We start from the raw sequence: 27,516 nt of genomic DNA, 5'->3' as shown, positions 1-27,516 counted from the left end.
TTTGGCCAAAATCTCACAATACATGGCTGCGGTCATCCTCTCCTTAATAGAGTACAGTCGTCCTGTCCCATGAGCAGAAAATCACCCCCAAAGCATGATGCTACCACCTCCACGCTTCACAGTAAGGATGGTACGCATCATTCTTCTTCCTCCAAACACGCATAGTGGAATTATGAGCAAAAAGGTAAATTTTGGTCTCATCTGTCCACAAAACTTTCTCCCATGACTACTCTGGATCATCCAAATGGTCATTAGCAAATTTAATATTAAGACTGGCCTTAACATGTACTGGTTTAAGCAGGGGAACCTTCTGTGCCATGCATGATTTCAAACCATGACGTCTTAGTGTATTACCAACAGTGACCATGGAAACAGTGGTCCCGGCTCTTTTCAGGTCATTGACCAAGTCCTGCCGTGTAGTCCTGGGCTGATTCCTCACCTTTTTTAGTATCACTGAGATCCCACCAAGATATCTTGCGTCGGGCTCCATCCCGATTGAGATTGACCGTCATGTTTAGCTTCTTCCATTTTCTAATGATTGCTCCAACAGTGGACCTTTTTTCACCAAGCTGCTTGGCAATTTCTCCAGAGCCCTTTCCATCCTTGTGGAGTTGTACAATTTTGTCTCTGGTGTCTTTGGACAGCTCTTTGCTCTTAGCCATGCTGAATGTTTGGGTCCTACAGATTGAATGGGGTGGACAGGTGTCTTTATGCAGCTAACGACCTCACACAGGTGCATCTGATTCAGGATAATACAGTGGAGTGGAGGACTTTTAAAGGCGGACAAACAGGTCTTTGAGAGTCAAAATTCTAGCTGATAGACAGGTGTTCAAATACTTTTTTTTCAGCTGTATCACACGAATAAATTGTTAAAAAAAATCATAGATCGTGATTTCTGGATTTTTCTTTTTAGGTTATCTCTCATACAGTGGACATGCACCTACCGTGAACATTTCAGACCCCTCCATGATTTCTAAGTGGGAGAACTTGCAAAATAGCAGGGTGTTCAAATACTTATTTTCTTCACTGTATATGTATACACATTCACAAAACCAGTCAAGCACATTTCTTGTTTTTATTATATTGCTAAAGCTGTAAACAACCATTAAAGTATTGGAAATAAAATTGCATCTTTGCCTGTTGCACTGTGGAGGTACAGGACAACTCTACTAAAATCAACTACTTACATTGTACAGTAAAGCCTTTTTTTTAATATATATATCATTATACACACAAACAAGGAACTCCGATATAATATATAATCGATATACTGGCAATTTAAATACAAAGGTGGATAATAGGACTTTTAGACATTCAACAATATTGACAAATAAAAGGTGTTGTTTCACCTGTACAACCATTGCTTGAAATGTAACAGTATGGAGGTAAATGCATTATTCAGGGTTGGTCACATCAACAGATGTAGATGCCTTCTTGGTGTTTGAATATAATCCATCACACATCTTTGGGGGAGTAAATCAGGTTAGAGATTAAACATTGTTGGGAAACTACATGCTCTTGACCGCGCCAAATAAGTCTGTATCATCAGGACAGTAATTGCGATGAAGTATGTCCATTACACAGCCAATATTTGTGAGCAGTGACCTCAGGTCAGACACATTTTTTTATTATGACTGTGATTTACCTCCTAACCAGCTGGCTCCATACATTCTAGTTGCTATATGCAGGTGTGAAATAAGGGGCCCAAAGTAATTCATAGCACTGACGCCACAAACAAATCAATGGTAGTAAAATAGAATTCATCACACATCATCAGACTGTATGTGCATGAATAGAGCCAAATGTAATAGCTGGGAGTATACAATGAAGAGAGAAATAACTTAAATTGCTCCGACAGTTATTTACAAGTCTGATACATTGTTAGTCAGCATGGTCTCACAGTGCTTGAACTGAAATGTGCACAAACTGTTAAGTAAAGCCTCATTGTGCTCCCACAGGACGTCCTATATACAAAGGATTGTGTTGTGATTGTACACACAGGAAGTATCTACTTGTTGTCATTCTCTACAGTATCTCAAACACAAAATGTCCACACGTGACGGATGGAAAAATCTTAAATGCTACATTGCCGTTATTTACATATTACAATTAATGACTTTCATAACCTTTTCCCAATTCGCTTATAGTGTTTTTTCCCCACCGACTTTAGTAAGGTTTATGAACTACATCACTGCTGCAACAGACAGTATGGACAATAAATGCTAAAATATAAAGGGGCTGTACTGTACAAACCTTGGCGTGCAAATATTGCAGCTCATATTAAACTTGGATAGAACAAACTTAAACAAAGTGATGCCCCAAACAACATCTAGATAAAGAACATGTTTGTACAAAAAGGCTGACATTGAGATTCCTATTTTAAAAAGGGAAGATTCTGACAGAAGTGTTGAGACCCAATGTGAGAAGCAGCAACACACTTTTTGGCAACAAAAGTTTACAAATCATAGACATAACACTAAAGCAACAAATCAATTCATAGGTCAACGTGTGACTCTTTACATAGAAGCCTCCTTTATGTGATGCTTGACGATGCAGTCCCCATCCTTAACTAGGACGGCAGACTTGACGCCCCTTTAAGCTGTCAAAGGTGTCACAGTGGTGTTGCGGACGAATTAAAAGGACACAGGACGGAGGACAGCTTTGAGCACATCTGTGTGCAGCTGCTAAAATGCCCTAAAAATAAAGTCTCATTCTCTGGATTTATCCACCTCGTTTCTTGTTGTCCAATGTTCAAATAGCCTCCTCGTGTGGAACATTAACCAACATTAACCTCTGTAATTGCACAGCTATGGATTCAAATCGGCAAAACACGTCAGTTTTTTTGTCCCGAAATGTCCAATTTAACATCTTCTGAGACTGTCTTGTGGTGCAGGATGTACCAGATGTGGTTCTGCAATTGCTCTATTTGTTATATACAGTGTTTGTATTTTTTATATTTGTTTTTGTCAGGAGACATGATCTCACTGCCGAATACTTTTAGTAGGGAGGTATTCTCACAGTGGAACAAGAAACATGGCATCTAAAAGGAGGAACATTTGCTTGCTGAATACACAATAAGAAGTTAATGAATGGCACTACGCAACACGTGGTGCAGAGCGGTCATTAGTGAGGGTCCTCTTGAGCTTGACGCCCTTGCGGATGGCCGACAACATGCTGCCATCTGCGCTCTCCCCTGCCTTGGCTCCTACTGGCTCATTGTGGGGGTGCCGCTGGGCCAGCTGGTTGGGCAGCGGGACAGTGGGAGGGTTGGTGGAAGCCTGACCGCTCCAAGACGCCACAGGCAGTGTACCAGCATTCTCGGAACTCTCTGTCCCTATCTCCTCGACGCTCCTGCTCCCGTTTGCCACCCCCGACATGTCAGGGACTGTTGGAATTTTTACCGGGATGACAGGTGTGCGAATAGGAATAGGACCAGAACCAAGTGAGCCTGCGCGGCGGGAAGAGGGTTTTGAGGAGGGGGTGCGGCGGATTGTGGCAACGCCAGGTGTGATGATGACTGGACCGTTCCCCGTGGAATAGGAGCCAGAGGGGTTATGGGATCCGGAATAAAACCCATGATTTGAGTTGCCTGTGAAAAAAAAAGACAAGACAGCTGTTTTTACAATGATCAGATTTAAGAATGACAAGTTCTGCGTATGATACATTCAGAATTCATAACGCCACCCCCATACTGCTGTAAGTGGAGCCCAGAAGAAACCAAAGAGAAATGGCCAGCAGGCATTTTGAAGCAGCAATGACTTCAGTTGAATGCACCTCACTAGAGACACGTTTTGCTGTTACATGCAGCTCCTGAGTGAAAGATCAAATTATGAAAATTCTGACTGAACTATTGGTTCAAACTGGGAGAATTAATTAACCAGAGGTAAAAATACATTTGATATATAAATATTTTTAAATGACACTAAGTTTAAGTGTTTGTTTTGATTCATACTCAACAGATTAAAACAAGTACGAAAATCTTTACCCTTTTGGCCTGTTCTACTAAAGGTTTGCGTGTATTAAGGCACGTGCAAACTTGATTGCACATGCGAAGCTGATCTTTTAAACCTGTGCGCAGAGATTTGCGTCTCTTAAGTGACCAAAATATGGAGTGCAATCTATTTAGGTGTCTGTATTCATGAGTATGCAGAATATATGTTGATCCATCAGAACGCCAACAATACTGGGAGAAGAAAATGCAAATACAATTAATCAGCACAGACTGTGGAAGCTGCCAAGATCAAAACCATTCTATGGCTACTGATGTCAAACGTACGGCGTGCGGGCCGGATCAGGCCCTCGAACAGGTTTTATCCGGCCCGCGAGATGAGTTAGCCAAGTATAAAAATGAGCCAAAGTTATGGAATGAAAGAAACTGCTGTTCTAAATGTCTCCACTAGATGTCGCAATAGCAATTATTTGGATCTTTGTAGATGACCACATGATGTTCCTGCACTAGTCGAGGAAAATGAGCAAAGTACATTATCAACGTCCTGTAATTTGATTTTGATATAATTTTTTTATCTTGATAGATCAAAAATTAACACCAATGAGTGAACATTATCACATAATTTATTCAGAAAGTATAAATCACAACAAATAAAGATAGAATACTATTAACTGCAACATATAAGTATAAAAAAACAACAAAATTATGATTTGTACATTTTCAGAATGTGATTTTTCTATTTTTAAACAAAGAAAACAATCTGAAGTTGTCTTTATTTTTAAGTTATCGTGCTGGGATTTTACTAGTACGGCCCACTTGGGAGTAGATTTTTCTCCATGTGGCTCCCAATCGAAAATGAGTTTGACAACCCGTGTTTTTATTTAGTATGTATAGAAAGGATGTGCAAAATGGCAGTTGGCTGTGAGAAAGGAGGCGATTGTGCTGCAGCCCCGTTGTATGCACTGTATGCTTGTCAACATATATAGGCTGTAAAAAATAAATATCTTGCACGTTTTGTTTATTGAGCAATATATTTTTATAATTTTATAGCTGCTGGATGACTACAGGGTCTTATTGAAACAAATTTACTGAATATGTTTTGGTGTCTGCAGCCGTTTTTTAAATGTTTGTGCTTTCATTTAGGAGATAGTATTAACATATTTCCTATATAAGAAAATACATCTTGCATTATGCATTTTTCTTGCATCTGAAACATTCCAGAGCACACTCACAGTTATTACCAGCATCTTGCATGAGCGCACCTTCAGAACGTTATAAAAAGTAGGTTCTGTTGTAGATCCACTGCAGGACTGCTTCTTAAATGCCAGAAAAAACACACGTGAGTGTGCTGTAAATGATGGAGAGTGAAAATTGCGGCATACACGCAAAATCTTCATTTAAATAAGGCAGTCTGCCCCAGTTAAAAACTGTACATACAGTCTTTTAGATCACACGCATCATTCATAGATTGCACTTACTGTTTAGTGTGTTGTATTTGGATCTTAATAAATCAGACCCTATATGTTTAATAATTTTTTTAGTTTGTGACTAAAAAATGTTTGTTCCTGAAATGATCATTCAACTTGTTTTTGGTGTTGGCACTAGTTTTACACTTCTTCAAATTCAAACTGCACTTTAATGTACTGTCATTAAAAATCAGCATTTTGGGTCACTGCTTGCTAAACCGCTGGTGATAAATAAGCACAGATGTGTATAAGTAATCAAGGAATACAATTCTATTCACCAGTTAATAGTGTTGTTTAGTAACTGTTAACTTGAAAGAAAAGTAGTATAGTATTCAGTCTGCCACTGATGATTACTGCAGAATGCAACATTTGCTGACAAGCAAGCTAAAGAAAGAACTTTGGGAGGAAAAAGGTTTTGCACACAAAAAACGTACCGAAATAGAACTGAAAAACGTGGCCCAGAAACCGAGGTACGGACCGTACTGTGGGTTACCTGTACTGTTAAAGCCCGAGTGCAAACATGTCAAAGGCCATGTGTTTAAGCTCAGTGTGTACCTGTCACAGCAGGAGGATAAGGACCAGTAGCTGTAAAATTTCCTATGTGAGTGGGTGTGGAGGGATGGGATCCAGTGGGGTAGACTGTCTGTGGAGAGTAGGGAGCCTGTGTGCTTGGCAGGCCGGCGGTGGAGGCGGGCCGCTTGGTCTGAAACATACGTCGGTAGGACTGGCCGATGTCGCTGTTTCTGGGGATGGTGGATGACTTGTCAAAGTCAGACTGCTGCTGCTCAGGCTCCTGGTCCCCAGCCATTGAGAAATAGTCATAATCGGACACTGAAGGAGATAAAACAGACAGAAGTCAATATACTGGGATAACTCAAGCTTTAAAGGCACCTCTAGGCTGCTTGTGTACTGCGTGTTACCTTGTGAGGGTATTGTGTCCTCAGAGCAGCAGGGTGTATTAGTCTGAGTGCTGTATCCACTGGAACATTGGATCGAGTCCCGACTGGACCTCTGGGTGTCAAGTTCCAGGCCTTTAGATAAGGCCAGAGTCAGTTCATCGTGGGCCTCAAACTCACCAGCCTGGGGGCATAAACACAGCTTGAGCACACATTTCTGAAAGTGTCACTAGTGGAATATATCAAAGTCATTCCAAATGAGACACAGTCACCCCCTTGTTTCCGCGGTTAATTCAGAAAGGATATGACCATGATGCACTGATTTCCACAAAGTAGGGTTCTTATTATTGAGTCAAATATTTGAATACAAAGAGCATTAAAAATGTTCATGACTTTCTACCGAAAAATATATATTTTTTAAAAACATTATTATGCCCCCTGAAGTAAACCCCATATATAGTCACCTTTACACTTGTTTCAGCCAGTACAGGAGTCTTGAGTATTTTCTACTGGAGATTACTGTATTTAGTCGAACAAAAAAAGTATAGAAGATAGTGCCTCTAATGTTTATTTGAAAGCACCTTTATTTAGACTAGCTGCAAAGCATTTTCTTAACACAAAAACAGCAAGATCTTATGGTCAAGGATGATGGACTTAAGTCATATTTTGTTAATAAATATCTTTCAATTACTTTTACTAGTTTTTTAAGCTACGTCTCTGGCAAACCCGGTATGCATGTGTTTTGCCAAATGGAGTTGGGAAGCAAGCCTTCATTCTAATTTGTATAGAAGCGCGGGACAACAAGAAGTAGCAAATACACATATGTGGCAGGGCAAATTTCATCTGTCCATTTTCTACAACTTGTCCCTCTCGAGGTGCCTGGAGGGCTGGAGACTTTCATTTGTTGATAAATGTCTGTCTCAAATAAATAAATACAATCAAAACACTGCATTTACTTCCTCCTATTGCTGCAGTTGTCACGTAAACACATTGGACCACCATTCAAAGCTCTCACTGATGGAAGGAGGTTTTGGCTCAAAATCTCACGATACATGGCCCCATTCATTCTTTAACACGGATCAATCGTCCCGTCCCCTTGGCAGAAAAACAGTCCCAAAGCATGATGTTTCCACCTCCATGCTTCACAGTAGGTATGGTGTTCTTGGGATGCAACTCAGTATTCTTCTTCCTCCAAACACGACGAGTTGAGTTCATACCAAAATGGATACATGGATGATACAGCAGAGGATTGGGAGAATGTCATTTGGTCCGATGAAACCAAAATAGAACTTTTTGGTATAAACTCAACTCGTCGTGTTTGGAGGAAGAAGAATACTGAGTTGCATCCCAAGAACACCATACCTACTGTGAAGCATCGAGGTGGAAACATCATGCTTTGGGACTGTTTTTCTGCCAAGGGGACGGGACGATTGATCCGTGTTAAAGAATGAATGGGGCCATGTATCGTGAGATTTTGAGCCAAAACCTCCTTCCATCAGTGAGAGCTTTGAATGGTTGACCAAATACTTATTTTCCACCATAATTTACAAATAAATTCTTTAAAATTCCTACAATATGAACTCCTGGATTTCTTTTTCACATTTTGTCTCTCACAGTTGAAGTGTACCTAAGATGAAAATTACAGACCTCTGTCATCATTTTAAGTGGGAGAACTTGCACAATCGGTGACTGACTAAAAACTTTACAAACTGTACAAGACAAAATTAAATAAGATTGGATTTTGTTTCAGTCAACATTTACATCTTGTTTTTATTCATTGAGTAAAATGTCAGTTATTTTTTTTAACATTTTCGTCAACGTGCACTTGTTTTGATTAGTTAACGTCGTATTATTGTCAGGGGAAAAATATGTTTTTGACAATAGCTACAATAAAAATTACTTGGCACTGAATTTAACACTGATCTGTAGCCCACAGGATACTCCAAGCGTCATTGTTATCGCCGTTTCTTGGCCACTACCACATGGCCATAACGTGGCAATACTTTGTCACGTCCTGAGTAATTCCTCTAAGATTGAACTGGACTTTCAGTGCTCAAACAACAGGTATAAATAGTTGGTCAATTTTCCGTAACTACGACAAGTATGCTGTTAAAGAGCTGTGATTGGATACATATTGAACTTGTCCCACCCATCTACAAGACAAAATTAAATAAGATTGGAATTTCTTTCAGTCAACATTTACGTCTTATTTTTATTCATTGAGTAAAATGTTAGTTCATTTTTTTTTAGCTTTTAGTCAACGTGCACATTTTTTGAATAGTTAACGTCGTATTTTCATCGGGGGAAAATATGTTGTTGACAATAACTAAGATGAAAATTATTAGTCACAGAAATTAACACTGATCGGTAGCCCGGAGAGTACTCCAAGCGTCATTGCTATGGCCGTTGCTCGGCCACTAACACATGGCCATGACGTGGAAATACTTTGTCACGTCCTGAGTATGTCATGCACTGAATAATTCCTCTAAGATAGAACTGGACTTTCAGTGCTCAAACTACAGGTGTAAATTGTTGGTCAATTTTCCGTATTTACGACAATTAGCTGTGATTTTAGCATTCCGTGTTAAATTTGCGTGTGTGCTTTGTCATTCCACATCGATCACGTCAAAACTGCGTACCTGATTTCGAAGATCAAGTGTATCAAAAGAGTTCAGCTCTACTTTGACTGGACAGTTGCAGGCAGCCTTCTTAAGTGTTGTGCTTAATGTCTAATCCTACTTCCAAATGTTGTCATTCGACATTGCTCGGGTTAAAGACTCGCCAATCTGAAGATATGTTATTGATGAGGCAAGTGTTGAGGATTAAGGCCACAAAAAAGTTGTTCTCCAAAAAGTTACCTTGAAATTGTCGCGTTGAAGATAGAGTAGCTTCAAGATTAACCACCTAATGTTGTGAGCAAGCTTGGTGAATATTTTCATATAACATAATTATTTGAACGTAAGACAAATACTGCACTGCATAACACATATAACACACAAATAACACTTAATTTAGGGACAAAACATGTATAGTATGCTTTAAACAAAAGGCAAAACTTTGAAGCGTGATGTTGCGAGGGACACCTAACTTATTATACACTACATCGAGAAAAACTCAAGTGACCTTGACAGGTGCGGTCCTGCTCCTCTTGTCGACTGAAGCCATTTGGGGTGTCTGCATTTCAGCTGTAGCTGGGATTGGGGCTGAAAGGCTTTGCGGTGCACTGCTTACAGTGCCCATACCACCATTACAGTCCAATATAGCCGGCGACCCCTTGTCTTTCTTCTTGCGCAATGTGTTGACCATGGGCTGGTCATATGGTCCTGGCTTTGCCCAGTCCTGGTAAGGAACAGTCTAGTCAGTCAGTGTTCTGATACAGGATTCACATTTCACTTTAAATGATTGCCAAAATACAATAAAAGAAATAGGTAGAAAGCGGGACACGTAGACCAGACTATGGACAAGGAGTAAAACACAGTGATCTTCAAGACGAACCTTCCAACTGGGGACGCGAGAGGAAGGCATCATGAGGGAGCCCATTGGGCAGTGGTGAGGGAAGTCTGGCAGCAGAGCTGAGGCTGGACGTGACCATGGTCGTGTGGGGCAGGAGGAGGAAGTGGAGGATGGAGGGAAGAAAGGGAAGGCTGTGTCCGAACCTGAGCTCAGACTCCCACCGTTGCAGGGGGAGTTGGCTGGGCTATAGTGGTCAAAACTATTTGGCAGCTGCTTGGGTATGTTGGTGGGAGGATAACAAGGACATAACAGAAACAAACAACAGGATGAATTATTGAAATAATAAAATGGAAAAATAAGATGACAGACAATACAATAAAACAATTTTTAAAAGCACAAAAACAATGAAAGAAACTGAAGTAAAAAGTAATGGCAATGACACTAGGTTTACAGTCCTTATAAGGAATGCAACAATTATAGATGTTCAATGTACAATTACAGTCTGAGTAACAATCAAAGTTTTACAGTAAATCAGGATTATAATGCATTGATTAATTTCAAAGTTAAAAAAGTATAACATCACATTTATATTCCATAGAGATTGTGATGTGTTATTTATTAATGCTGTCTGAAATAACAGCAATCAAATAATAAATAATAGGTTTAACATTTGGATTATTAGAATAAGACTAATAAACTCAAGCGTTATTGTCATCAACTGTCATCTATGCCTATTAATTTTTAATAAACAATTTTATGCTGCGTTAGTAATAATTGAAATGTTATTCTACCAGCTCCTGATGTTATGTTAGTGTTTCACACTTGATGTATTAACTTAAAATGCCTATAGTTTATTCAACACAGGCAAGAAGAAGCAATCTGTAACATTAAATGATCAGGGAATGAAGCCTTTGACAGGAGTACATGTTGCTGTTTACACTGAACTGACTCAACGCTAAACTACTGATTGTAAGTGACGCCTCTATATTTAACTATTTACCACCTCAATTCCTCATGAAGTAACTTGCCACTATCATAATTTGACTCAGTTATTATATGTTGCCTTTACTTTGCTGCACCAGATTGGACGAATTGGACCATTTAGCCACAAATTTCTTTTTGCAAGTTTTGCAAATGGGTGAGCCATTGTCTTCAGTGAGTCCCCGGTCATTTTTAAAGCACCTGAAATTTTCCCTCACTGTAAACTTTAGCATTTTTGGAGGGCTGGAACTGTCCTGTTACCATTTTTAAGGTAATGGAGCATACTTGCGTGTCTCAATAGGTGCGTATCAGCCTGTGCATCACAGGTGTAACTTTTTTTCCGTGGAGGTTGTGCCGAAAATAATGTACCAACCAGATGTCCAAGTGACACACGGTGTAGTGGAGCCTTTGTGATTTTATAACCAAAACGTTTTCTCAATCATGGTAAATACAAAATAATAAAAAATAAAAGTGGTTAATTGTTGCATCCTTAGTCTTTACAAATAGGGGTAGTTATTTCTAATAAAACTTCCTGGATTAATGAATGAATGCATTGTTTTTTACCATTGTCTATTAATTAAATTAATTTGATGCATTTTTTTTTGTTTGCGACCAAGTAGTAAACAACATTTTTTTCTAGATCCTATTACACACAATCAATCAATCAATAACTCAATCAATCCTTAATGATCCAATAATCCATTATTATTCTCTAGCTATAGTTGTCCAATGATAGAGGACTCTTCCAAGCAGATCTTAGTTGTTGTAGTGAGTGACAACAAGTTGACGCAATGTTGAGTCAAGGTTTAGTACAATAAAGCTGGAGGTACAGCAAAGACATTCATGTGTAAGAAGGGGAAAGGCTAATGTTGGGTAAGCATGTTTCACCTCGTCAGCAGTGTGTGGCGTTGCAGCAGCAGCAGCTTCAATAGAATGAGGTTCACTGTTGGAGTCACTGTGAAGCTGCCCACACTCTGACACATCAGAGGAGCTGGAACTAGCACAAGGCTGGGACAACAGCAGCAAGCAGGACAAAAGCAGGTAGCAGAAGGACAGACACATACAGAAAAGCAAACACAGACATGTCAAAGTGATGATCAGTTTGTTAGATTGCACGGCCAACTTTTCCATAGTTTCACAGCAGTTAGTCAGAGGTACAGTCATGTGACTATGGAGAAAGTGGAGTGGGAGTCGTTACTTCATTTAAAGCAATGTCAGTGTTGTATAGCGTGGTGTTAATAGGCTTGATAAAGGTAAGGAATGGAATGAATCCAAAGTTCCTTATTAAAACATGCAAGTTTAGAGATATTTGGTTTTACTTCAGAGAATCATTATACGATCATTCTGTGCCTATTTACATAAAGGAAATACATTCATATTCCAGACGGAGTGACATTTCTGCTCTAACGCAGTGAACCCAGTTCAACAACCTCACTGTTCTCTTTCACCAAGAAAAAGACTCATTCCCACAGCAGATTAATGAAGACCTAACTTGTAAAAACAGACTAACAGATTCACAAATGTTTTGTTGCTAACATTGAGGAACCTAATAGGAGAACTTGGTTGCAGCCGTGCAAACAAAATAACCACTGCAGCGATACATATGGTTTATTCCAAAGAACACTCAGCCCACACAGAGCAAGCATCAGTATTCAGGCTCCTGTTTTGATTGAATTTACAGAATGAGAGTTGTGGATAGAGACACACTCAAAGTACTCATGGTGCACTGTGCAGCACTTAAAAATGTACATTTGGTAAAAATATTAACTCGGAATGCTTGAGCCTCTCCAAACCACAGTCTGTCACAGCGGTCTATGCTTTAAAAGCATGACCTGCTTTGCCCTGGGCTACAATGGAAACACTAATTTTCTTTACAGTCAAGCTGTAATAACCTCACCACAATCTCATAAACTTACTGCTGCTGGATAATGCTTTACTATGTACAGTTAATGTGTACACTTCCCACTCGGACTCAAAATTTGAATTTTATATAGTAAATCTCATTTACATGTTACAGACTTTACCAAGAGTGTTGATTGTTAGCATTTTTGCTCACCTTGCTCTCAGCTGGCATCGGTGAGGATGATTTGGATGAGGAGTACTGGTCATGCGATGAAGAGATGAAGCCAGAGTCGTGGGAGGAGATGCTGGAGAGGCGAGCCGAGGCCTGCTGGGACAGCGTGGAGCTGCGGTATCGGTGGCGGGGTTGATGGTGGTGGAAGAGGTGGTGTGAGGAAGAGGAGGAAGAAGAGGAGGAAGGAGAATGAGAGTGAGAGCCGCTGGATCCCCTGGAGTCACTACTGTTAACACTGTTCAGACTACTGTGACAAAGGAGGGAGGGCATGAGAGTAGGATGGAGGGCCGGTTTAAGGGGAAGCATTGACAGATGGAGCAAGGAGAAACAAGGGCACCCGAAAGAGAAGAACATAAGGATGGAATTTGCATAAAAAGTTGATTAAAAAAGAGAAATTAAGAACACAGGGAATTGGGGGAGTGAAGAGGAAAAAGGGTAAGAAATAATTAACACAGCCCACCATGTAGCAGGCAGTGACTGAACAAATTCAGTCAATTACAAACATGAGAGGCTTTGAGGCAGCAATTAAAAATGAAAACCATTATCTTAAATACTATGTATTCTATGTATTAGGGCTGGGGGATACGGAGCAAAACTCATATCCCGATATACAGTATTGTGGCTGAATCCCGATATATGATATACAGTATATCAAAATAATTTTTACGGAAAAGTAATTTAGACAAAGTAAAACCCAAATATGCGTGTCAAGTTGTTTTATTGAAACAAAAAGTACATTTCGGGAAATTTTTAGGTTTCAGGAATAGGCAAATGCATATAAAAAAGTTGAAAAGCCTTGAAAATAATATAAGAATAGTAAAGTATAATTTTCATTGAAACAAACGTTAAGCTATGCTGAAATCCTCAGCGAATAATAAAAACACAAAAGAAGAAAATATAAAATAATGTGCCTGGACATTTTAAACATCAGCAGCAACCTGGAAATATTTTACCTTTGGCAATAATGTTTTTTAGCTCCACATTTTTAGAAGACCCTTGTTCCCCTTAAAAATTGGAGCGAGGAACACCAAGCTTTAAACTGCAAGATACTGTGTGGCAGCTGACAATATTTGTCACTGCAGCTAATCACCTTTTCAGATTTATAAATGGTTGATTTATCTAGGATAGTAAGGTAAAGTTTTGTACCTGATGAAGGGTGCAGAAGCAAGGTAGCCGAAACTTGTCAGGTACAAAACTTAAAACTACTTGCTTATATAAATCAACCATTTATAAATACACACCAGTAAGCTAAATTAACCTCTTCAACACCTTTTCAGATTGTTGTGGCAGTGCTTTTTGAGCAAAGTAGTTGTGACTGGGAAGCTCATATAACCACATAATTATTTCTGGTAGCTTTTTAAATCCGTTTTTTTTATACCATTGCAACTCGGAACATATCTATTAACACAAAGTTTGCATTCTGGCAGAAATGTATTCTCCATCATGTTCAACTGAATCCATCTCTCGCGTTGTTATTTGATAGAATCATGTCAGTTGCAACTCGCCACGCTGCTATCATAAAAGCGTGTTGACCCGAGTGATGCCAAGGCTTGAGTCAAACAGAACTGATTACTGTAAACAATACTGCTGAAAATAATTTTAAAGTAAAATCCAGGGATAACAGGATCTGCAAGACGCCAGAACAGGAGGCCAAAATGCGTGATTTCCCAACAAAAACGTCACGATTGACAGGTATAATTCACACTCTCCTCGTACTGGCGTTTGTGTCAAGTGAGCTCCTCCTATCCTGCCACAATGTGAGTGGAGAAGCGGGACAACACCCAGCGCAGAAAGAATGAGTAGCGAGACTTCCACGCCAAATCATTAAAGATTGCATATGTCAGGTATGATGCTATTGTCTCAAATACATAGCTCTTTCTAAAATATACCGGTATAATTTGTAAAACTTGTATACTGCTCAGTGTGTGTATATATATGATGAGGAGGCGACTTGTCCAGGGTGTACACCGCCTTCCGCCCGATTGCAGCTGAGATAGGCACCAGCCCCCACCGTGACCCCAAAGGGGAATAAGCGGTAGAAAATGGATGGATGGATATATATATACACAGGTATATACAGTATATATATATATATAAAACCCAAAACCAGTGAAGTTGGCAAGTTGTGTAAATCGAAAATAGAAACAGAATACAACGATTTGTGAATCCTTTTCAACTTATATTCAATTAAATACACTGCAAAGACAAGATATTTAATGTTCAAACTGAGAAACCATTTTTTTTTCAAATAATCATTAACTTAGAATTTGCAGCACAGTACAAAATGTTGACACGGGGGCATTTTAACCACTGTGTTACATGGCCTTTCCTTTTAACAACACTCAGTAAACATTTGGGAACTGAGGAGACCAATTTTTCAGGTGGAATTCTTTCCCATTCTTGCTTGATCCTTCAACCTCTTTACAAAGATGTTGAAGGTTGTTCTACGAGTCAGTGGTGGCGGGCGCCTTCTTGTACGCCGTGGCTTGCTGGGGCAGCGGGCTGAGAGTGAGGGACACAAACAGACTGGACAAGCTGGTAGAGAAGGCCAGTAATGTGGTGGGAGTGGAGCAAGACTCTCTGGCGGTGGTGTCAGAGAGGAGAAGTCTAGCAAAACTTCTAGCCATTATGGACAACACCTCCCACCAACTACACTCGGACTTTGCGGAGAGAATGAGCACGTCCAGTGGAACGCTCAGACTCCCAAAATTTAACACGGAACGACACAGGAGGTCCTTCATACCGACAGCAATCAGACTGTATAAAGCATATGTTCCTTCTTGACTGCACTTAAATGTAGAATATATGTAGAATATATTTATATTACTGCGATGGGGCTACGGCTTGTCCAGGGTATAAACCGCCTTCCGCCCGATTGTAGCTGAGATAGGCACCAGCGCCCCCCGCGACTCCAAAAGGGAGTAAGCGGTATAAAATGGATGGATATATTATATACTATATGTATAATATATGTTATATATTATTTATTATTATTATTGTTTATTGTGAGCGAACTGTGGTGCTGAATTTCCCCCAGGGATCAAAACAGTACTTTCTATTCTATTCTATTGATGTACAACTTAAACAGTCCGGGGTCTCCGTTGTGGTATTTTAGGCTTTATATTGCTCACTGCTCCCCTCACATCCCAGGGGGTGATCAAGGGTGATGGGTCAAATGCAGAGAATAATTTCGCCACATCTAGTGTGTGTGTGACAATCATGGGTACTTTAACTTTTAACTTTAATATTGTGCCACACATTTTCAATGGGAGATAAGTCTGGACTACAGGCAGGCCAGTCGAGTACCTGCACTCGTTTACTATAAAGCCACACTGTTGTAACATGTGGCTTGGCATTGTTTTGCTGAAATGAGCAGAGGCGTCCATGATAACGCTGCTTGGATGGCAACATATGTTGCCCCAAAACCTGTCTGTACCTTTCAGCTTTAATGGTGCCTTCACAGATGTGTAAGTTACCCATGCCTTGGGCACTAATACACCCCCATACCATCACAGATGCTAGCTTTTGAACTTTGCGCCTATAACAATCCGGATGGTTCTTTTCCTCTTTGTTCCGGAGGACATGACATCCAGTTTCCAAAAACTATTTCAAATGTGGACTCGTCAGACCACAGAACACTTTTACACTTTGCATCAGTACATCTTAGATAGGCTCGGGCCCAGCGAAACTGGCAGTGTTTCTGGGTGTTGTTGATAAATGTCTTTCGCTTTGCATAGTAGAGTTTTACAGAGTTTTGCACTTACAGATGCAGTGACACACTGTAATTACTGACAATGGTTTTCTGAAGTGTTCCTGAGCCCATGTGGTGATATCCTTTACACACTGATATCGATTTTTGATGCAATACCGCCTGAGGTATCGAAAGTAACGGGCATTCAATGTTGGTTTTCAGCCGTACTGCTTACGTGAAGTGATTTCTCCAGATTCTTTGAACCTTTTGATGATATTACGGACCATAACTGGTGAAATCCCTAAATTTCTTGCAATAGCTGGTTGACAAATATTGTTGTTAAACAATTTGCTCAGGCATTTGTTCACAAAGTGGTGACCCTCACCCTATCCTTGTTTGTGAATGACTGATCATTTCATGGAAGCTGCTTTTATGCACAATCATGGCACCACCTTGTTCCCAATTAGCTTGTTCACCTGTGGGACTTTTCAAAAAAGTGTTTGATGAACATTCCTCAACTTTTTCGGTCTTTTTTGCCACTTGTGCCAGCTTTTTTGAAACATGTTGCAGGCATCAAATTCCAAATGAGCTAATATTTGCAAAAATAACAGTTTTCTTAACGTTAAGTATCTGGTCTTTGCATTCTATTCAATTGAATATAGGTTGAAAATGATTTGCAAATCATTGTATTCTGTTTTAGGATATACACATCATGCCAACTTTACTGGTTTTGGGTTTCGTATATATATATATATATATATATATATATATATATATATATATACATATATATATATATATACATATATATATATATATACATACATATACATACATATATATATAAATATACATACATATATATATATACATACATATATATATACATATATATATACATAAATACATATATATACACATACATACATATATATATATATATATATATACATACATATATACACATATACATATATATATACATACATACATATATATATATATATATATCTGCGCTAAAAAACAAGCAAATACAATGAGAAGGTGTTTTATTGTTTGTGTTATGGCGCCATCTTTTGGACAAGTTTAGTCACCCTACATTTACCAGTAGCCCTTTTTTTCCTCCCAATCATAGTGCTGTTCAGTCTTCTACCCGTCCGTAGCGTTTCTACTCCAATGGATTCTCTTATTCATAACTCTAAGCAACGTTTGTAATTTTTACAATATAACTAAAACTGTTTATAGTTACTAACAGTCCCATGTGTGACGTCTGTAGGAGGGTTTCCATGCATATTTGTCTGTGCTATCGTAATGTAATAATTCTAGCATCGTTAGCAATAGCTAATATGCTATCACGTTTATGAGTATCGGTGTTAGAAGTATTAACTCACAATGGCATTATTTTTGTATTGTTTCAGTTTCACAAATTCTGCTTCACTGTATGAACTTTTCAGTTTCTGAATGTACAACAACTAATTAAGCTTGTAAATCGATATTCTATATACTTGTTTTGTGAAAATCAAGCGAAGACCGTGTAATGTTAGATGACAAGACAGACTGTTGAATAAATGTAGATTGACTGGACACATTTATACGTTACAGTTTCTCAGTGAAATGTCATACTGTAAGATGCAACCCACCATTGCAGGACAAGTAAAGTTTAATCAATGTCCCAACACCAAGATAATGACATATAAAGCCCAAAAGCAATACAGCAATACAATTCCCTTAATAAGAGGGGGGACAGATACCTTTGGGCAACTCCGGTCACAGTAAATTCTGTCACTGAGTATTTTACAATAATACAATAGCATGCATCCCTTACACAGTAAAGACGGCATCTTAATAATATCACATATGCACCACTTGGGGGCACAACTGAAATACGTTTGTTTACGGTGGAGGAAATATTTGAAATCTCCATAAATAAGTGGCTAAATTTGCAGTTGATCTGTGATTCCTAACGGCTACAAAAAATCATCCGATTGTCCTATAGAAAATTATACAATTTCCCTTAGTAAATAATTTATAATTGCTATTTGTCTGTCTGCGACATCTAGTGACAAGAAACTAAATACATGCTCTGATCATATAGCATTTTTACTTTTTGTAACATTTTTGTTTGGTGGCATGCCATGAAGTATTTGTAATATGAAATATGTTTCAATAAAGGTTGGGAAACACTGTAATCGAGTGACGTGGTCTTTGTGTTTACCTGCACATGCTGGACTTCCTTGACACTGAGGTGCTGGGAGAGGAGGGAGGAGTTTGGTATGACCAAGCATAGTCTGAACCTTTCAAGTCCAAGATGACCTGGAGGGAATAAAAATATATGAGTATAATTTTTCTTCTGAGGCGAAACGTCAAAACAACATCGGATTCTAGCTGCAACCAAAGCAATGTATTGAGCAAAATATGTGAGTGGTATTAAATTGTGGATTTCTTACTTGTTCACTGGCAGGGGGGAGTTTGTGCGGGTCAGAGGTCAGACATTTGAGGTCTTCAGAGATTGACTGGAGATGGGTAACCTCTCCTAACATAGAAATCTCTTCATCCTGCACCAATCAAGAATTAAGTAGTGTCAGTCACACACATTTGAATAATTATCAATTAGCACATAAAGAACAAAGTTTGATCAAAGATTGAAAAATTAAGCAGCAATGAACGTTCTGCTTACCACCACAGGCCGCAGCATGGCTACGAAAGAGCAGAACCTTTGTCTTTCCTCAATGAGAGCCTTTCTCAGGGCCTGTTTCTCGGTTTCTTCCAAAAGAATGTATTTATCGCTGACATCCTGCATTGCGCTATCCAACTGGGGCAGGATATCACCACGACCTGCAATGTGTAACACACACACATATTAGCGATACACATGACCTCAGCTTTTAATACAAAACAAAGTGAGGTAAACTCAATGTAAAACAACTACATACATTGATATACTTTGGGCCTGATCTACTAAATGTTTGTGTGTATTAAAACAGGTGAAATCTTGATAGCACATGCAAAGCTAAACTACTGAACACATTTGCAGATGATTTTTTTCTCTTAAATGAACAAAATAATATATTCAAATATATCTATTGAGCGTGTCTGTTTTTTTGTAGTGCGATGAGGTGGCGACTTGTCCAGGGTGTACCCCGCCTTCCGCCCGATTGTAGCTGAGATAGGCTCCAGCGCCCCCCGTGACCCCGAATGGAATAAGTGGTAGAAAATGGATGAATGTTTTCTTGTACAGTAAATGCAGAATTGATGCTGATTATCAGAACGTACACAATACTGGGAGGAGAAAATGCAAATGTATTCAACAGTGTGATTTTTAAAGACTAAAACTGTCCTGCGAAAGCCATTTAGGTCTTTACATAGCATGTCTGAAATGTGCATGTAAACTGACATTTGAACAGAAATGGCTGTGAGAAAGGAGGTGATCGGTATATTTAACAATTCTATAGCTGCTGTATGACTAATTAAAACAAATGATTTAATGCTGCGTTTTGGTGTCTTTATGGCGTTAATTTTTTTTATAATGCACTTTATGAAAAAATATCTTGCAATCTGCATTTCCTTGAGTCTTAAACATTCCAGCGCATGCCCGCATTAATGCCAACGTCTCCCATGGGCAGACCTTCAGTGCGCTAAAAAATTGTGTTCTGTTTGAGATCGCCCCGGAGAACCGACTTTAAAATGCCAAGAAAAGGTAATACATAAGTTTGTAAAAAAAAAAAAAAAAAACAGGACCGCCACAGGTAAATGAGTGTCTCCATGGTGAAAGCTGCATAGTACAGGCAAAAACTTCATTTAAATAGGGCGGTCTGCACCATGTCCACCGATAGTACAAGCAATTTTACAGTTTGCACATGCTATTTTGCGCACGTTATTTGGCTCTTAGTAGATCAGGCACTAAACGTAGTGAAATGTACAGACCATGGAAAACACACAGGTGGTTTCACATTTGATTAGTTAGCATCAGTTATCAGAACCTACTTCACTTTTCCCTATCAGCCCAGCATGAGGAAACATTTTATTACTTAAGTGTCTCCTGATTATAAGTGGTAAGAATCTATGCACTTAAGGCTAATCTCTCTAGAAAATGTTAATGTAGTGATTGTCAATCCATATTTGGGCACAACTCCTTGTCGAGCCCTTCAAACACATGTTTCTTGATATAGCTCAACGAGACATAGAATACATGGACTACTAATCCATCCTTAAGTCTCAATAAAGGCAGAAAGGCTGGTGGTGGCTGTCCAAGTTAGGAACATGCAATTGCCAGCAATGTCTTTGATACATCAAGGTTAAACTCCCAGTGAACAGCACTGAAGTCTATCCGATCTGGTTTCTGGGCAAAAAAAAAACAAAAAACTGGCGCCTTTCAACCACCTCTGACCTTGTCAATGCGAGTCAGAAGTAAAGGAGGACCGACGTAATGACAAATTCACTGTATAGAACACACAATGACGGGTTTTCAACGGAATTCTCCATCATTATACTCAGTCAAAGTAAACAAAAGGATCATTGCGTATCGGATTATGTTACAAGAGTATACATTAATGAGCAGTGACAAGGAAAGTCAACAAATATACGGTACAAACCTCTAGGCTGTTTTGGGTGGATGATACATTACGTTTAAGATTGTGTTTTTACTTAAAGCAAGGAAATGGCCAATCACAACAGACTGTTTTTTGCAAGAGGCAATCATTGTTTGGCAAATCATTTGGAGCAACGTATTATTTCCTGCTCCAGCTCACCTGTGATTAATGAGGACAAGTGGTATATAAAATGAAAATTGTTTAAAATGAGTCAACACCATGCTATTGAATATATACAGTGCATATAGGTATAAAGACAGATTGTTTTAATCACAAAATCAGCAAATGTAATTTATCTATTAAAGACTAATGTCTAAAATAAACACATTTAAAAAAACAAAACTATATATAAGACATAGTACCATAGCTCCAAAAGCCTCTAAAAATGACAATACACAATACGTTTTCATGGTTCCGCTATTGTGTAACATAAACTGCAAATATTTTAGGCGGACAGGTTTCTGATTACATTGTACAAGGCTTTGGGAGAACGAGTTGTATAACGTAGCCCACGGGTGCAAAGTGATCCATTTGAGTCATTTGCTCGGTTTCGACTGAAGAACAAATCACATGTGAGCAATTTTTCCTCGTATGCTTCTGAACATGACTCTGGCTATTTAAGGTAAAGGTTATCGTCCACCAGTGGTTATTTGAATGTTAGAACCTGGTACAATAATCAACCACACTGAAACATTGATTAGAGCTTCAAAGCCCAGGCTGTCTCACGGAAAAGCAGAAATTCTATGGTGGGTCTCGGGCGTGCAGAGGTCTGGTTTTCTCTCACGACTCAAACTTAAGGCAGAATTTTTTTAAGAAAACATGAAGCGGTTTTGAAAGCACACAACTGTAAGGGCCAACATTAATATGAGAACTTTAGAAGTTAACATGATTTTTATTTTTAAAAAGCCTCCACAGTAGAGTCTTTTTCTTGACGGGTTTTAACACATCAACTATAGTTTATGTAAATATCTGCATTATTACAGTCAATAGCTAATAATACACTATATTGACTTACTAGATTGGTTTTAGCATCTTTATTGCACAAAGTGTATCAAATTGCTTCTCTTATCCTTTGATCCTTAGTAATCAATAATTGGACCACAATTATATAAAATACATTTGTAAATTTGCAAAGGACTTAAAGTTAGTATTATTTACAGATCATACAAGTGTGTTTTGTTCAGAAAAGAACACACAAAAGCTAATACAAATAATAACAGAAGAAATATGGTTTGACAAAAACAGACTATCTTTAAATCTCGGTAAAACTAAAATAAAAATAATGCTATTTGTTAACAGTAGAAGGGAAAGTCAAACACATACAAATAGACGGATTAGATATTGAAAGGGTAAAAGAAAACCCATTTTTGATGATGAAAGGAACTGGAAACCTCACGTAAAAAATACACAACATAAAGGAGCAAGAAACATGTCAATAATGAATAAAGCAAAACATGTTATGGACCAAAAATCACTTCATATCCTTTGTAGCTCAATAGTGTTACCATATCTCGGTTATTGTTTAGTAATATGGGGAAACAACTACAAATGTGGGCAACCCCCACATTTGGTCCTCTCCAAGGTTTCTCATAGTCAGCATTGTCACTGGCGTCCCACTGGATGTGAATTCTCCCTGCCCATTGGGTGTGAGTTTTCCTTGCCCTTTTGTGGGTTCTTCCGAGGATGTTGTAGTCGTAATCATTTGTGCAGTCCTTTGAGACATTTGTGATTTGGGGCTATATAAATAAACATTGATTGATTGATTTATTTATTCACTAACTGTGTTACAAAATAAATAAATTAGAATAAAGCATAGTAATGGTTATAGAGAAGATTTAAACACTTTATATATTGAATAAAAAATATTGAAATTCAACATTTTTGCTGCATTTGCAAACAGATAAATTATGTACATAGCAAACTATAACTTGTTACCAGGAATGAACAAAAATTCTTAAGAGGAAAAAACATTTGTATGCTCGTACAACCCTTAAAACCTTTAGCATATCCGTATATGGAATTAAATTATAGAATGGATTAACCAAATAAATCAAACAAAGCACCAAGATGAGTCAGTTTAGGAGACTGTTCAAACTACAAGTGTTCACAAAGTACACAGAACAATAATTATGATGAACATCTTTTTTTTTTTTTTAGATTGATTATGTATTTAACATTTGATTACTTACTATGGTACATTATTTATCAATTATTTATTTATTCACGGTTCTGTTACAGAGAACAAGGAAATGAAATAAAATTATATGAAAATGGGTAGGATTAAGGGCAGCACGGTGGACAAGGGGGTTAGTGCGTCTGCCTCAAAATACGAAGGTCCTGAGTAGTCCTGGGTTCAATCCCGGGCTCAAGATCTTTCTGTGTGGAGTTTGCATGTCCTCCCCGTGACTGCGTGGGTTCCCTCCGGGTACTCCGGCTTCCTCCCACTTTCAAAGACATGCACCTGGGGATAGGTTGATTGGCAACACTAAATTGGCCCTAGTGTGTGAATGTGAGTGTGAATGTTGTCTGTCTATCTGTGTTGGCCCTGTGATGAGGTGGCGACTTGTCCAGGGTGTACCCCGTCTTCCGCCCGATTGTAGCTGTGATAGGCACAAACTACCCCCACCAACCCAAAAGGGAATAAGCGGTAGGAAATGGATGGATGGATGGGTCGGATTAAATAAACTCAGCTTCTTCCTACTCCTTTTCGGATGTACTGTAATCAAACAACTGGAGAAATGTGATGCATTACATTGGATCACATGCATGTTCGAAGTAACTGAACTGAACTGTACTTAATTTTTCTGTACGCTAGATCAATTTTCCTTTTTTATTTGAGAATTATATTTATTGGAGAATTACCTGCCAGCAGATTGTATTTTTATGGATGTCAAAGTTAACTCGGTAATGAGTTAACGCTACAGTAAATCCGTTTAACATCACTATTTTTCTTGAAAAAGATTTGTCTAACGTAGAAGAATTAAAGATAAAAACAGTTATTGGGATTAATTTCAAGTTAGTGGACTTAAATATTTTAATCCTTTGACAGCCCTCATTTTTTTAATGGTTCATTTCAACAATCACACGGCTAAGCCGTTTTATGTTTTACATTTTGTGCCCTTATTTTACCAAAAGTCAATCGAGACGTGACCTTAGAATCGAGGTATGTACTGAACTGCTAACATTCTGCATTAATTTTTTTTTTAAATATTATTATAATTCAGTAGTTAGAAGCTAGGTGGCTGGATAGTACATAATCACTGTAAAAGGTAAACCTTCAAAAAAATCACATGCATTTGGCAGTTAACTTTCACAAACTGTTTGTTCATTTAAATTGACTCATACCTTGTCAACAGAGAATAAAATAGCTGTGTGGCCACAACAGTGAAATTCCCTCTCAGCATTAGTAAATAAATACATGTTTGTAAGACTAATTATTAAACACTTCTCTATAGAATATTGCAGCACCACTGACTAATTTGACTTTGTGTATTGTGTGTTTCCCCTTCTTTCCCAGACTTGTTTTTCCCTCACCAAAAATCCAGCTAAGGAAAAAAGAGTGGGAGTTAAACTAGAATGTGGCATGTGTATATAAATGTGATTTTACATGGACTCACACGCGATTAACCTCTCCAGTTAGCACATGACCAGTAATTGCATTAAGCTACAGTCATGGGCTGTTTGTTACAAGCCTGACCATTCTGACTCTTTTGCTTATCGTATACTATAAGTTGCGCTAACAACTAACCATGTTTTTAGGAAAACATCCATTGTTAGTTGTTTCTGAACTGATTAAAGTTTAAAAAAAAAATTGAACTTCACTCACTCTCAATTTCTTTACCTTTTTTCTAATGACGGCTAGTTTGAGTATGATGGAGGCCAGTCAGAGCAGGTTAGTAAATATGACTGACTCCCTGAAACCTTCAGAGTTCACGTTGGACACCGAGTTAATAGTGCAATGTCTTGCGATCTCGAATGACACAGACAGGTGGTAGGATGTGGGGGCGGATTACACTTGTAACGCATATATTGTCAGTATGACAGTAAATCACCAGCTACCAGAAAGAGAATATTATTGCAGTGTCAGTCCATTCATGCAAATACCAAGCAAGATAAAATTTCAGAGGTAGGTGGAGTTTAGTTCGAGTACACCTTTCCCTTTTCTTTTCCCTCAAAATCTCCTTAACAAACAGTTCAAATGCGAGTGGACCCCTGCCTGGTTGCCTGGATTTCGAACTACCTCACCGACAGGCCACAGTACGTCAGACTGAAGGACATCACGTCTGACACTGTGATCAGCAGCACCGGAGCACCGCAGGGAACGGTGCTAGCCCCTCTTCTCTTCACCCTGTACACCGCTGACTTCTGCTACAACTCAGAGATGTGTCACATCCAGAAGTACGCGGATGACACAGCCATCGTCGGGTGCATTAGGGACGGCAGAGAGGAGGAGTTTCGGAATCTGGTGAGGGACTTTGTTGTCTGGTGCCACACGAACCTCTTGCAGCTCAATCCATCAAAGACCAAGGAGCTGGTCATTGACTTTGGGAGGTCGAGTCCACGGTCACAACCTATTATGATCGAGGGAGTTGAAGTACAGACCGTGGACTCATTCAAGTACCTCGGGGTTTGGGTGGACAATAAGCTGGACTGGACTGTTAACACGGACCACCAGTACAAGAAAGGACAGAGCAGGCTGTACTTCCTCTGGAGACTGCACTCCTTCAACATCTGCAAAAAACTCCTGTGGATGTACTACCAGTCTGTGGTTGCCAGTGTTCTGTTCTACATGGTAGTGTGCTGGGGGGGCAGTACATCTAAGAAGGACAGCTCCAGACTTGAGAAACTGATCAGGCGGGCCGATTCTACAATCGGAATGAAACTGGACACACTGGTGATGGTGGCAGAGAAGAGGACTGTTGACAAACTAGTGAGCATCCTGGATGATGCCAGTCACCCTCTGCATACAGTTATCAGTAGCCAGAGGAGCCTGTTCAGTTCTGGACTGCTTCATCCCAAGTGCAGGACTAATAGACTCAAAAACTATTTCGTCCCACACGCCATTAGACTGTACAACTCCTCTCTGGGGCGGGGGGCGGGGGGTACTAGGATGACAGGGGATGCAAAACAATAACAGTGCAATACGTTTTTCATAACATGGTCACTACTGCCTACTTTGTCTTGTTATATTATTATTTTACTGTTATATTTGTATTCCCATTGTTGCTTTTTAGTTTTTATTCTTATTGTAATATTTCTCTATTTTGTTTCCATTTAAAACCCCATTATTTACTTTTTACTTTTATTTAAATTGATCTCAACTCTGTACACTGCTGCTGGAATTTTAATTTTCCTGCAGGAACTCTCCTGAAGGAATCAATAAAGTACTATCTATCTATCTATCTATCTATCTATCTATCTATCTACTTCTCAAACAGATATTACGCTTCCTCTTAAAGATTGTTTTGACCATATCATGGCTTTTTGTTTTTGCTGCCATGGTAACAGGGTTGTTTAACCTTTAGTTCAACAAGCTGCTTAACTGCACAGCCTGAAAGAGAAGGGCACAAAAAGAAAAAAAAAGGCAGAGGGCGACACATTAAAGAGGCAGTTGCTGGGTCTCAGTTACCTTGGCATACTATGAATCTAGCTATGGCAACCAAATACCTTAAATCAAAGAGGACATATCAGTAGAAGAGCTAAATGATAGCAGCTGATGATTTACTTACAGGATGAGCTACCCCTGTGTATTGGCTGACTTACCAAAATTATCAGCTGCAGTGCAGCATGAAGCGAAGGATGGCATCAGAAATACATGAAGACAAGGAGAGAAGAAAAGTGAACGGAAAAGGCGCCACCACTAAACTCTGTCCTTAGGAAGTGTCTGGGTAGTGTAACGTCAGGCAACATGAAAAATTTCAATTACAAGTCTGCTGTAGGGGTAGTAGAATTCAAAGAATGACTGGTGTAATGTTTTTAAAACCACAATCCAAACATCTCAAAACAAAGTGGAAGCAAATTTGGCATGACTGTTTTTATGGCATGTTTTTTTCCATGTACGTAGTAGGTGCATGTGTTTGGAGAACGTGGGCCAAGAGGACTGAGGAGCGTAAACCTTACTGCCCTGCGCATGCTACCAAGTAAGGCAATGTTTAGCCGGACCAGATCTTCACAAATCTTCCATCAGTCAGAACAAAGTTTTTCTGCACAATTTACTGTAATCCTTTTTTGTAAAATATGTATTCTAAAAAGGTTTCAAAGTAAAATAAACTTTCTTTTACCTTTTTTTGCTTTCTTCTGAAGTTTCATTGTGTCCGATGACTTTTTCTTGATCTCCTGTCGAGCTCTCTTATATTCTATTTCATACAAACATGATAAACAATTACAACTGCATGTATTTGTGCAGTCACATACATT

At 38.9% G+C, this 27,516-nt stretch overlaps 1 protein-coding gene across 7 annotated transcripts in view; it reads right to left on the bottom strand.

Moving 5' to 3' along the window:
• Positions 1-1,061: 1,061 nt before the first annotated feature.
• Positions 1,062-27,516, bottom strand: part of LOC133562200 (protein MTSS 1-like) — a 91,716-nt gene continuing 65,261 nt past the window's right edge. Inside the window, exons 6-16 of one of the 7 annotated variants that reach the window (XM_061916160.1) lie at positions 27,381-27,455; positions 19,188-19,345; positions 18,958-19,065; positions 18,726-18,823; positions 12,802-13,066; positions 11,634-11,753; positions 9,807-10,037; positions 9,435-9,650; positions 6,336-6,495; positions 5,971-6,246; positions 1,062-3,589 (exon numbers count right to left, since the gene is read on the bottom strand). In XM_061916160.1, coding sequence (XP_061772144.1) covers positions 3,096-3,589; positions 5,971-6,246; positions 6,336-6,495; positions 9,435-9,650; positions 9,807-10,037; positions 11,634-11,753; positions 12,802-13,066; positions 18,726-18,823; positions 18,958-19,065; positions 19,188-19,345; positions 27,381-27,455 — 2,201 coding nt within the window. In that variant the 3' untranslated portion in view covers positions 1,062-3,095. Of the gene's footprint in view, positions 3,590-5,970; positions 6,247-6,335; positions 6,496-9,434; positions 9,651-9,806; positions 10,038-11,633; positions 11,754-12,801; positions 13,067-18,725; positions 18,824-18,957; positions 19,066-19,187; positions 19,348-27,380; positions 27,456-27,516 lie in introns of all 7 variants that reach the window. The other 6 variants (XM_061916161.1, XM_061916162.1, XM_061916165.1 and 3 more) reach the window with 6 other exon arrangements.

The sequence above is a fragment of the Nerophis ophidion genome, linkage group LG11, assembly GCF_033978795.1.
Source record: "Nerophis ophidion isolate RoL-2023_Sa linkage group LG11, RoL_Noph_v1.0, whole genome shotgun sequence".
Taxonomy (NCBI): Eukaryota; Metazoa; Chordata; class Actinopteri; order Syngnathiformes; family Syngnathidae; genus Nerophis; species Nerophis ophidion.
The sequence above is the reverse complement of the archived record's forward strand: the minus strand, read 5'-3'. Positions and strand labels throughout refer to the sequence as shown.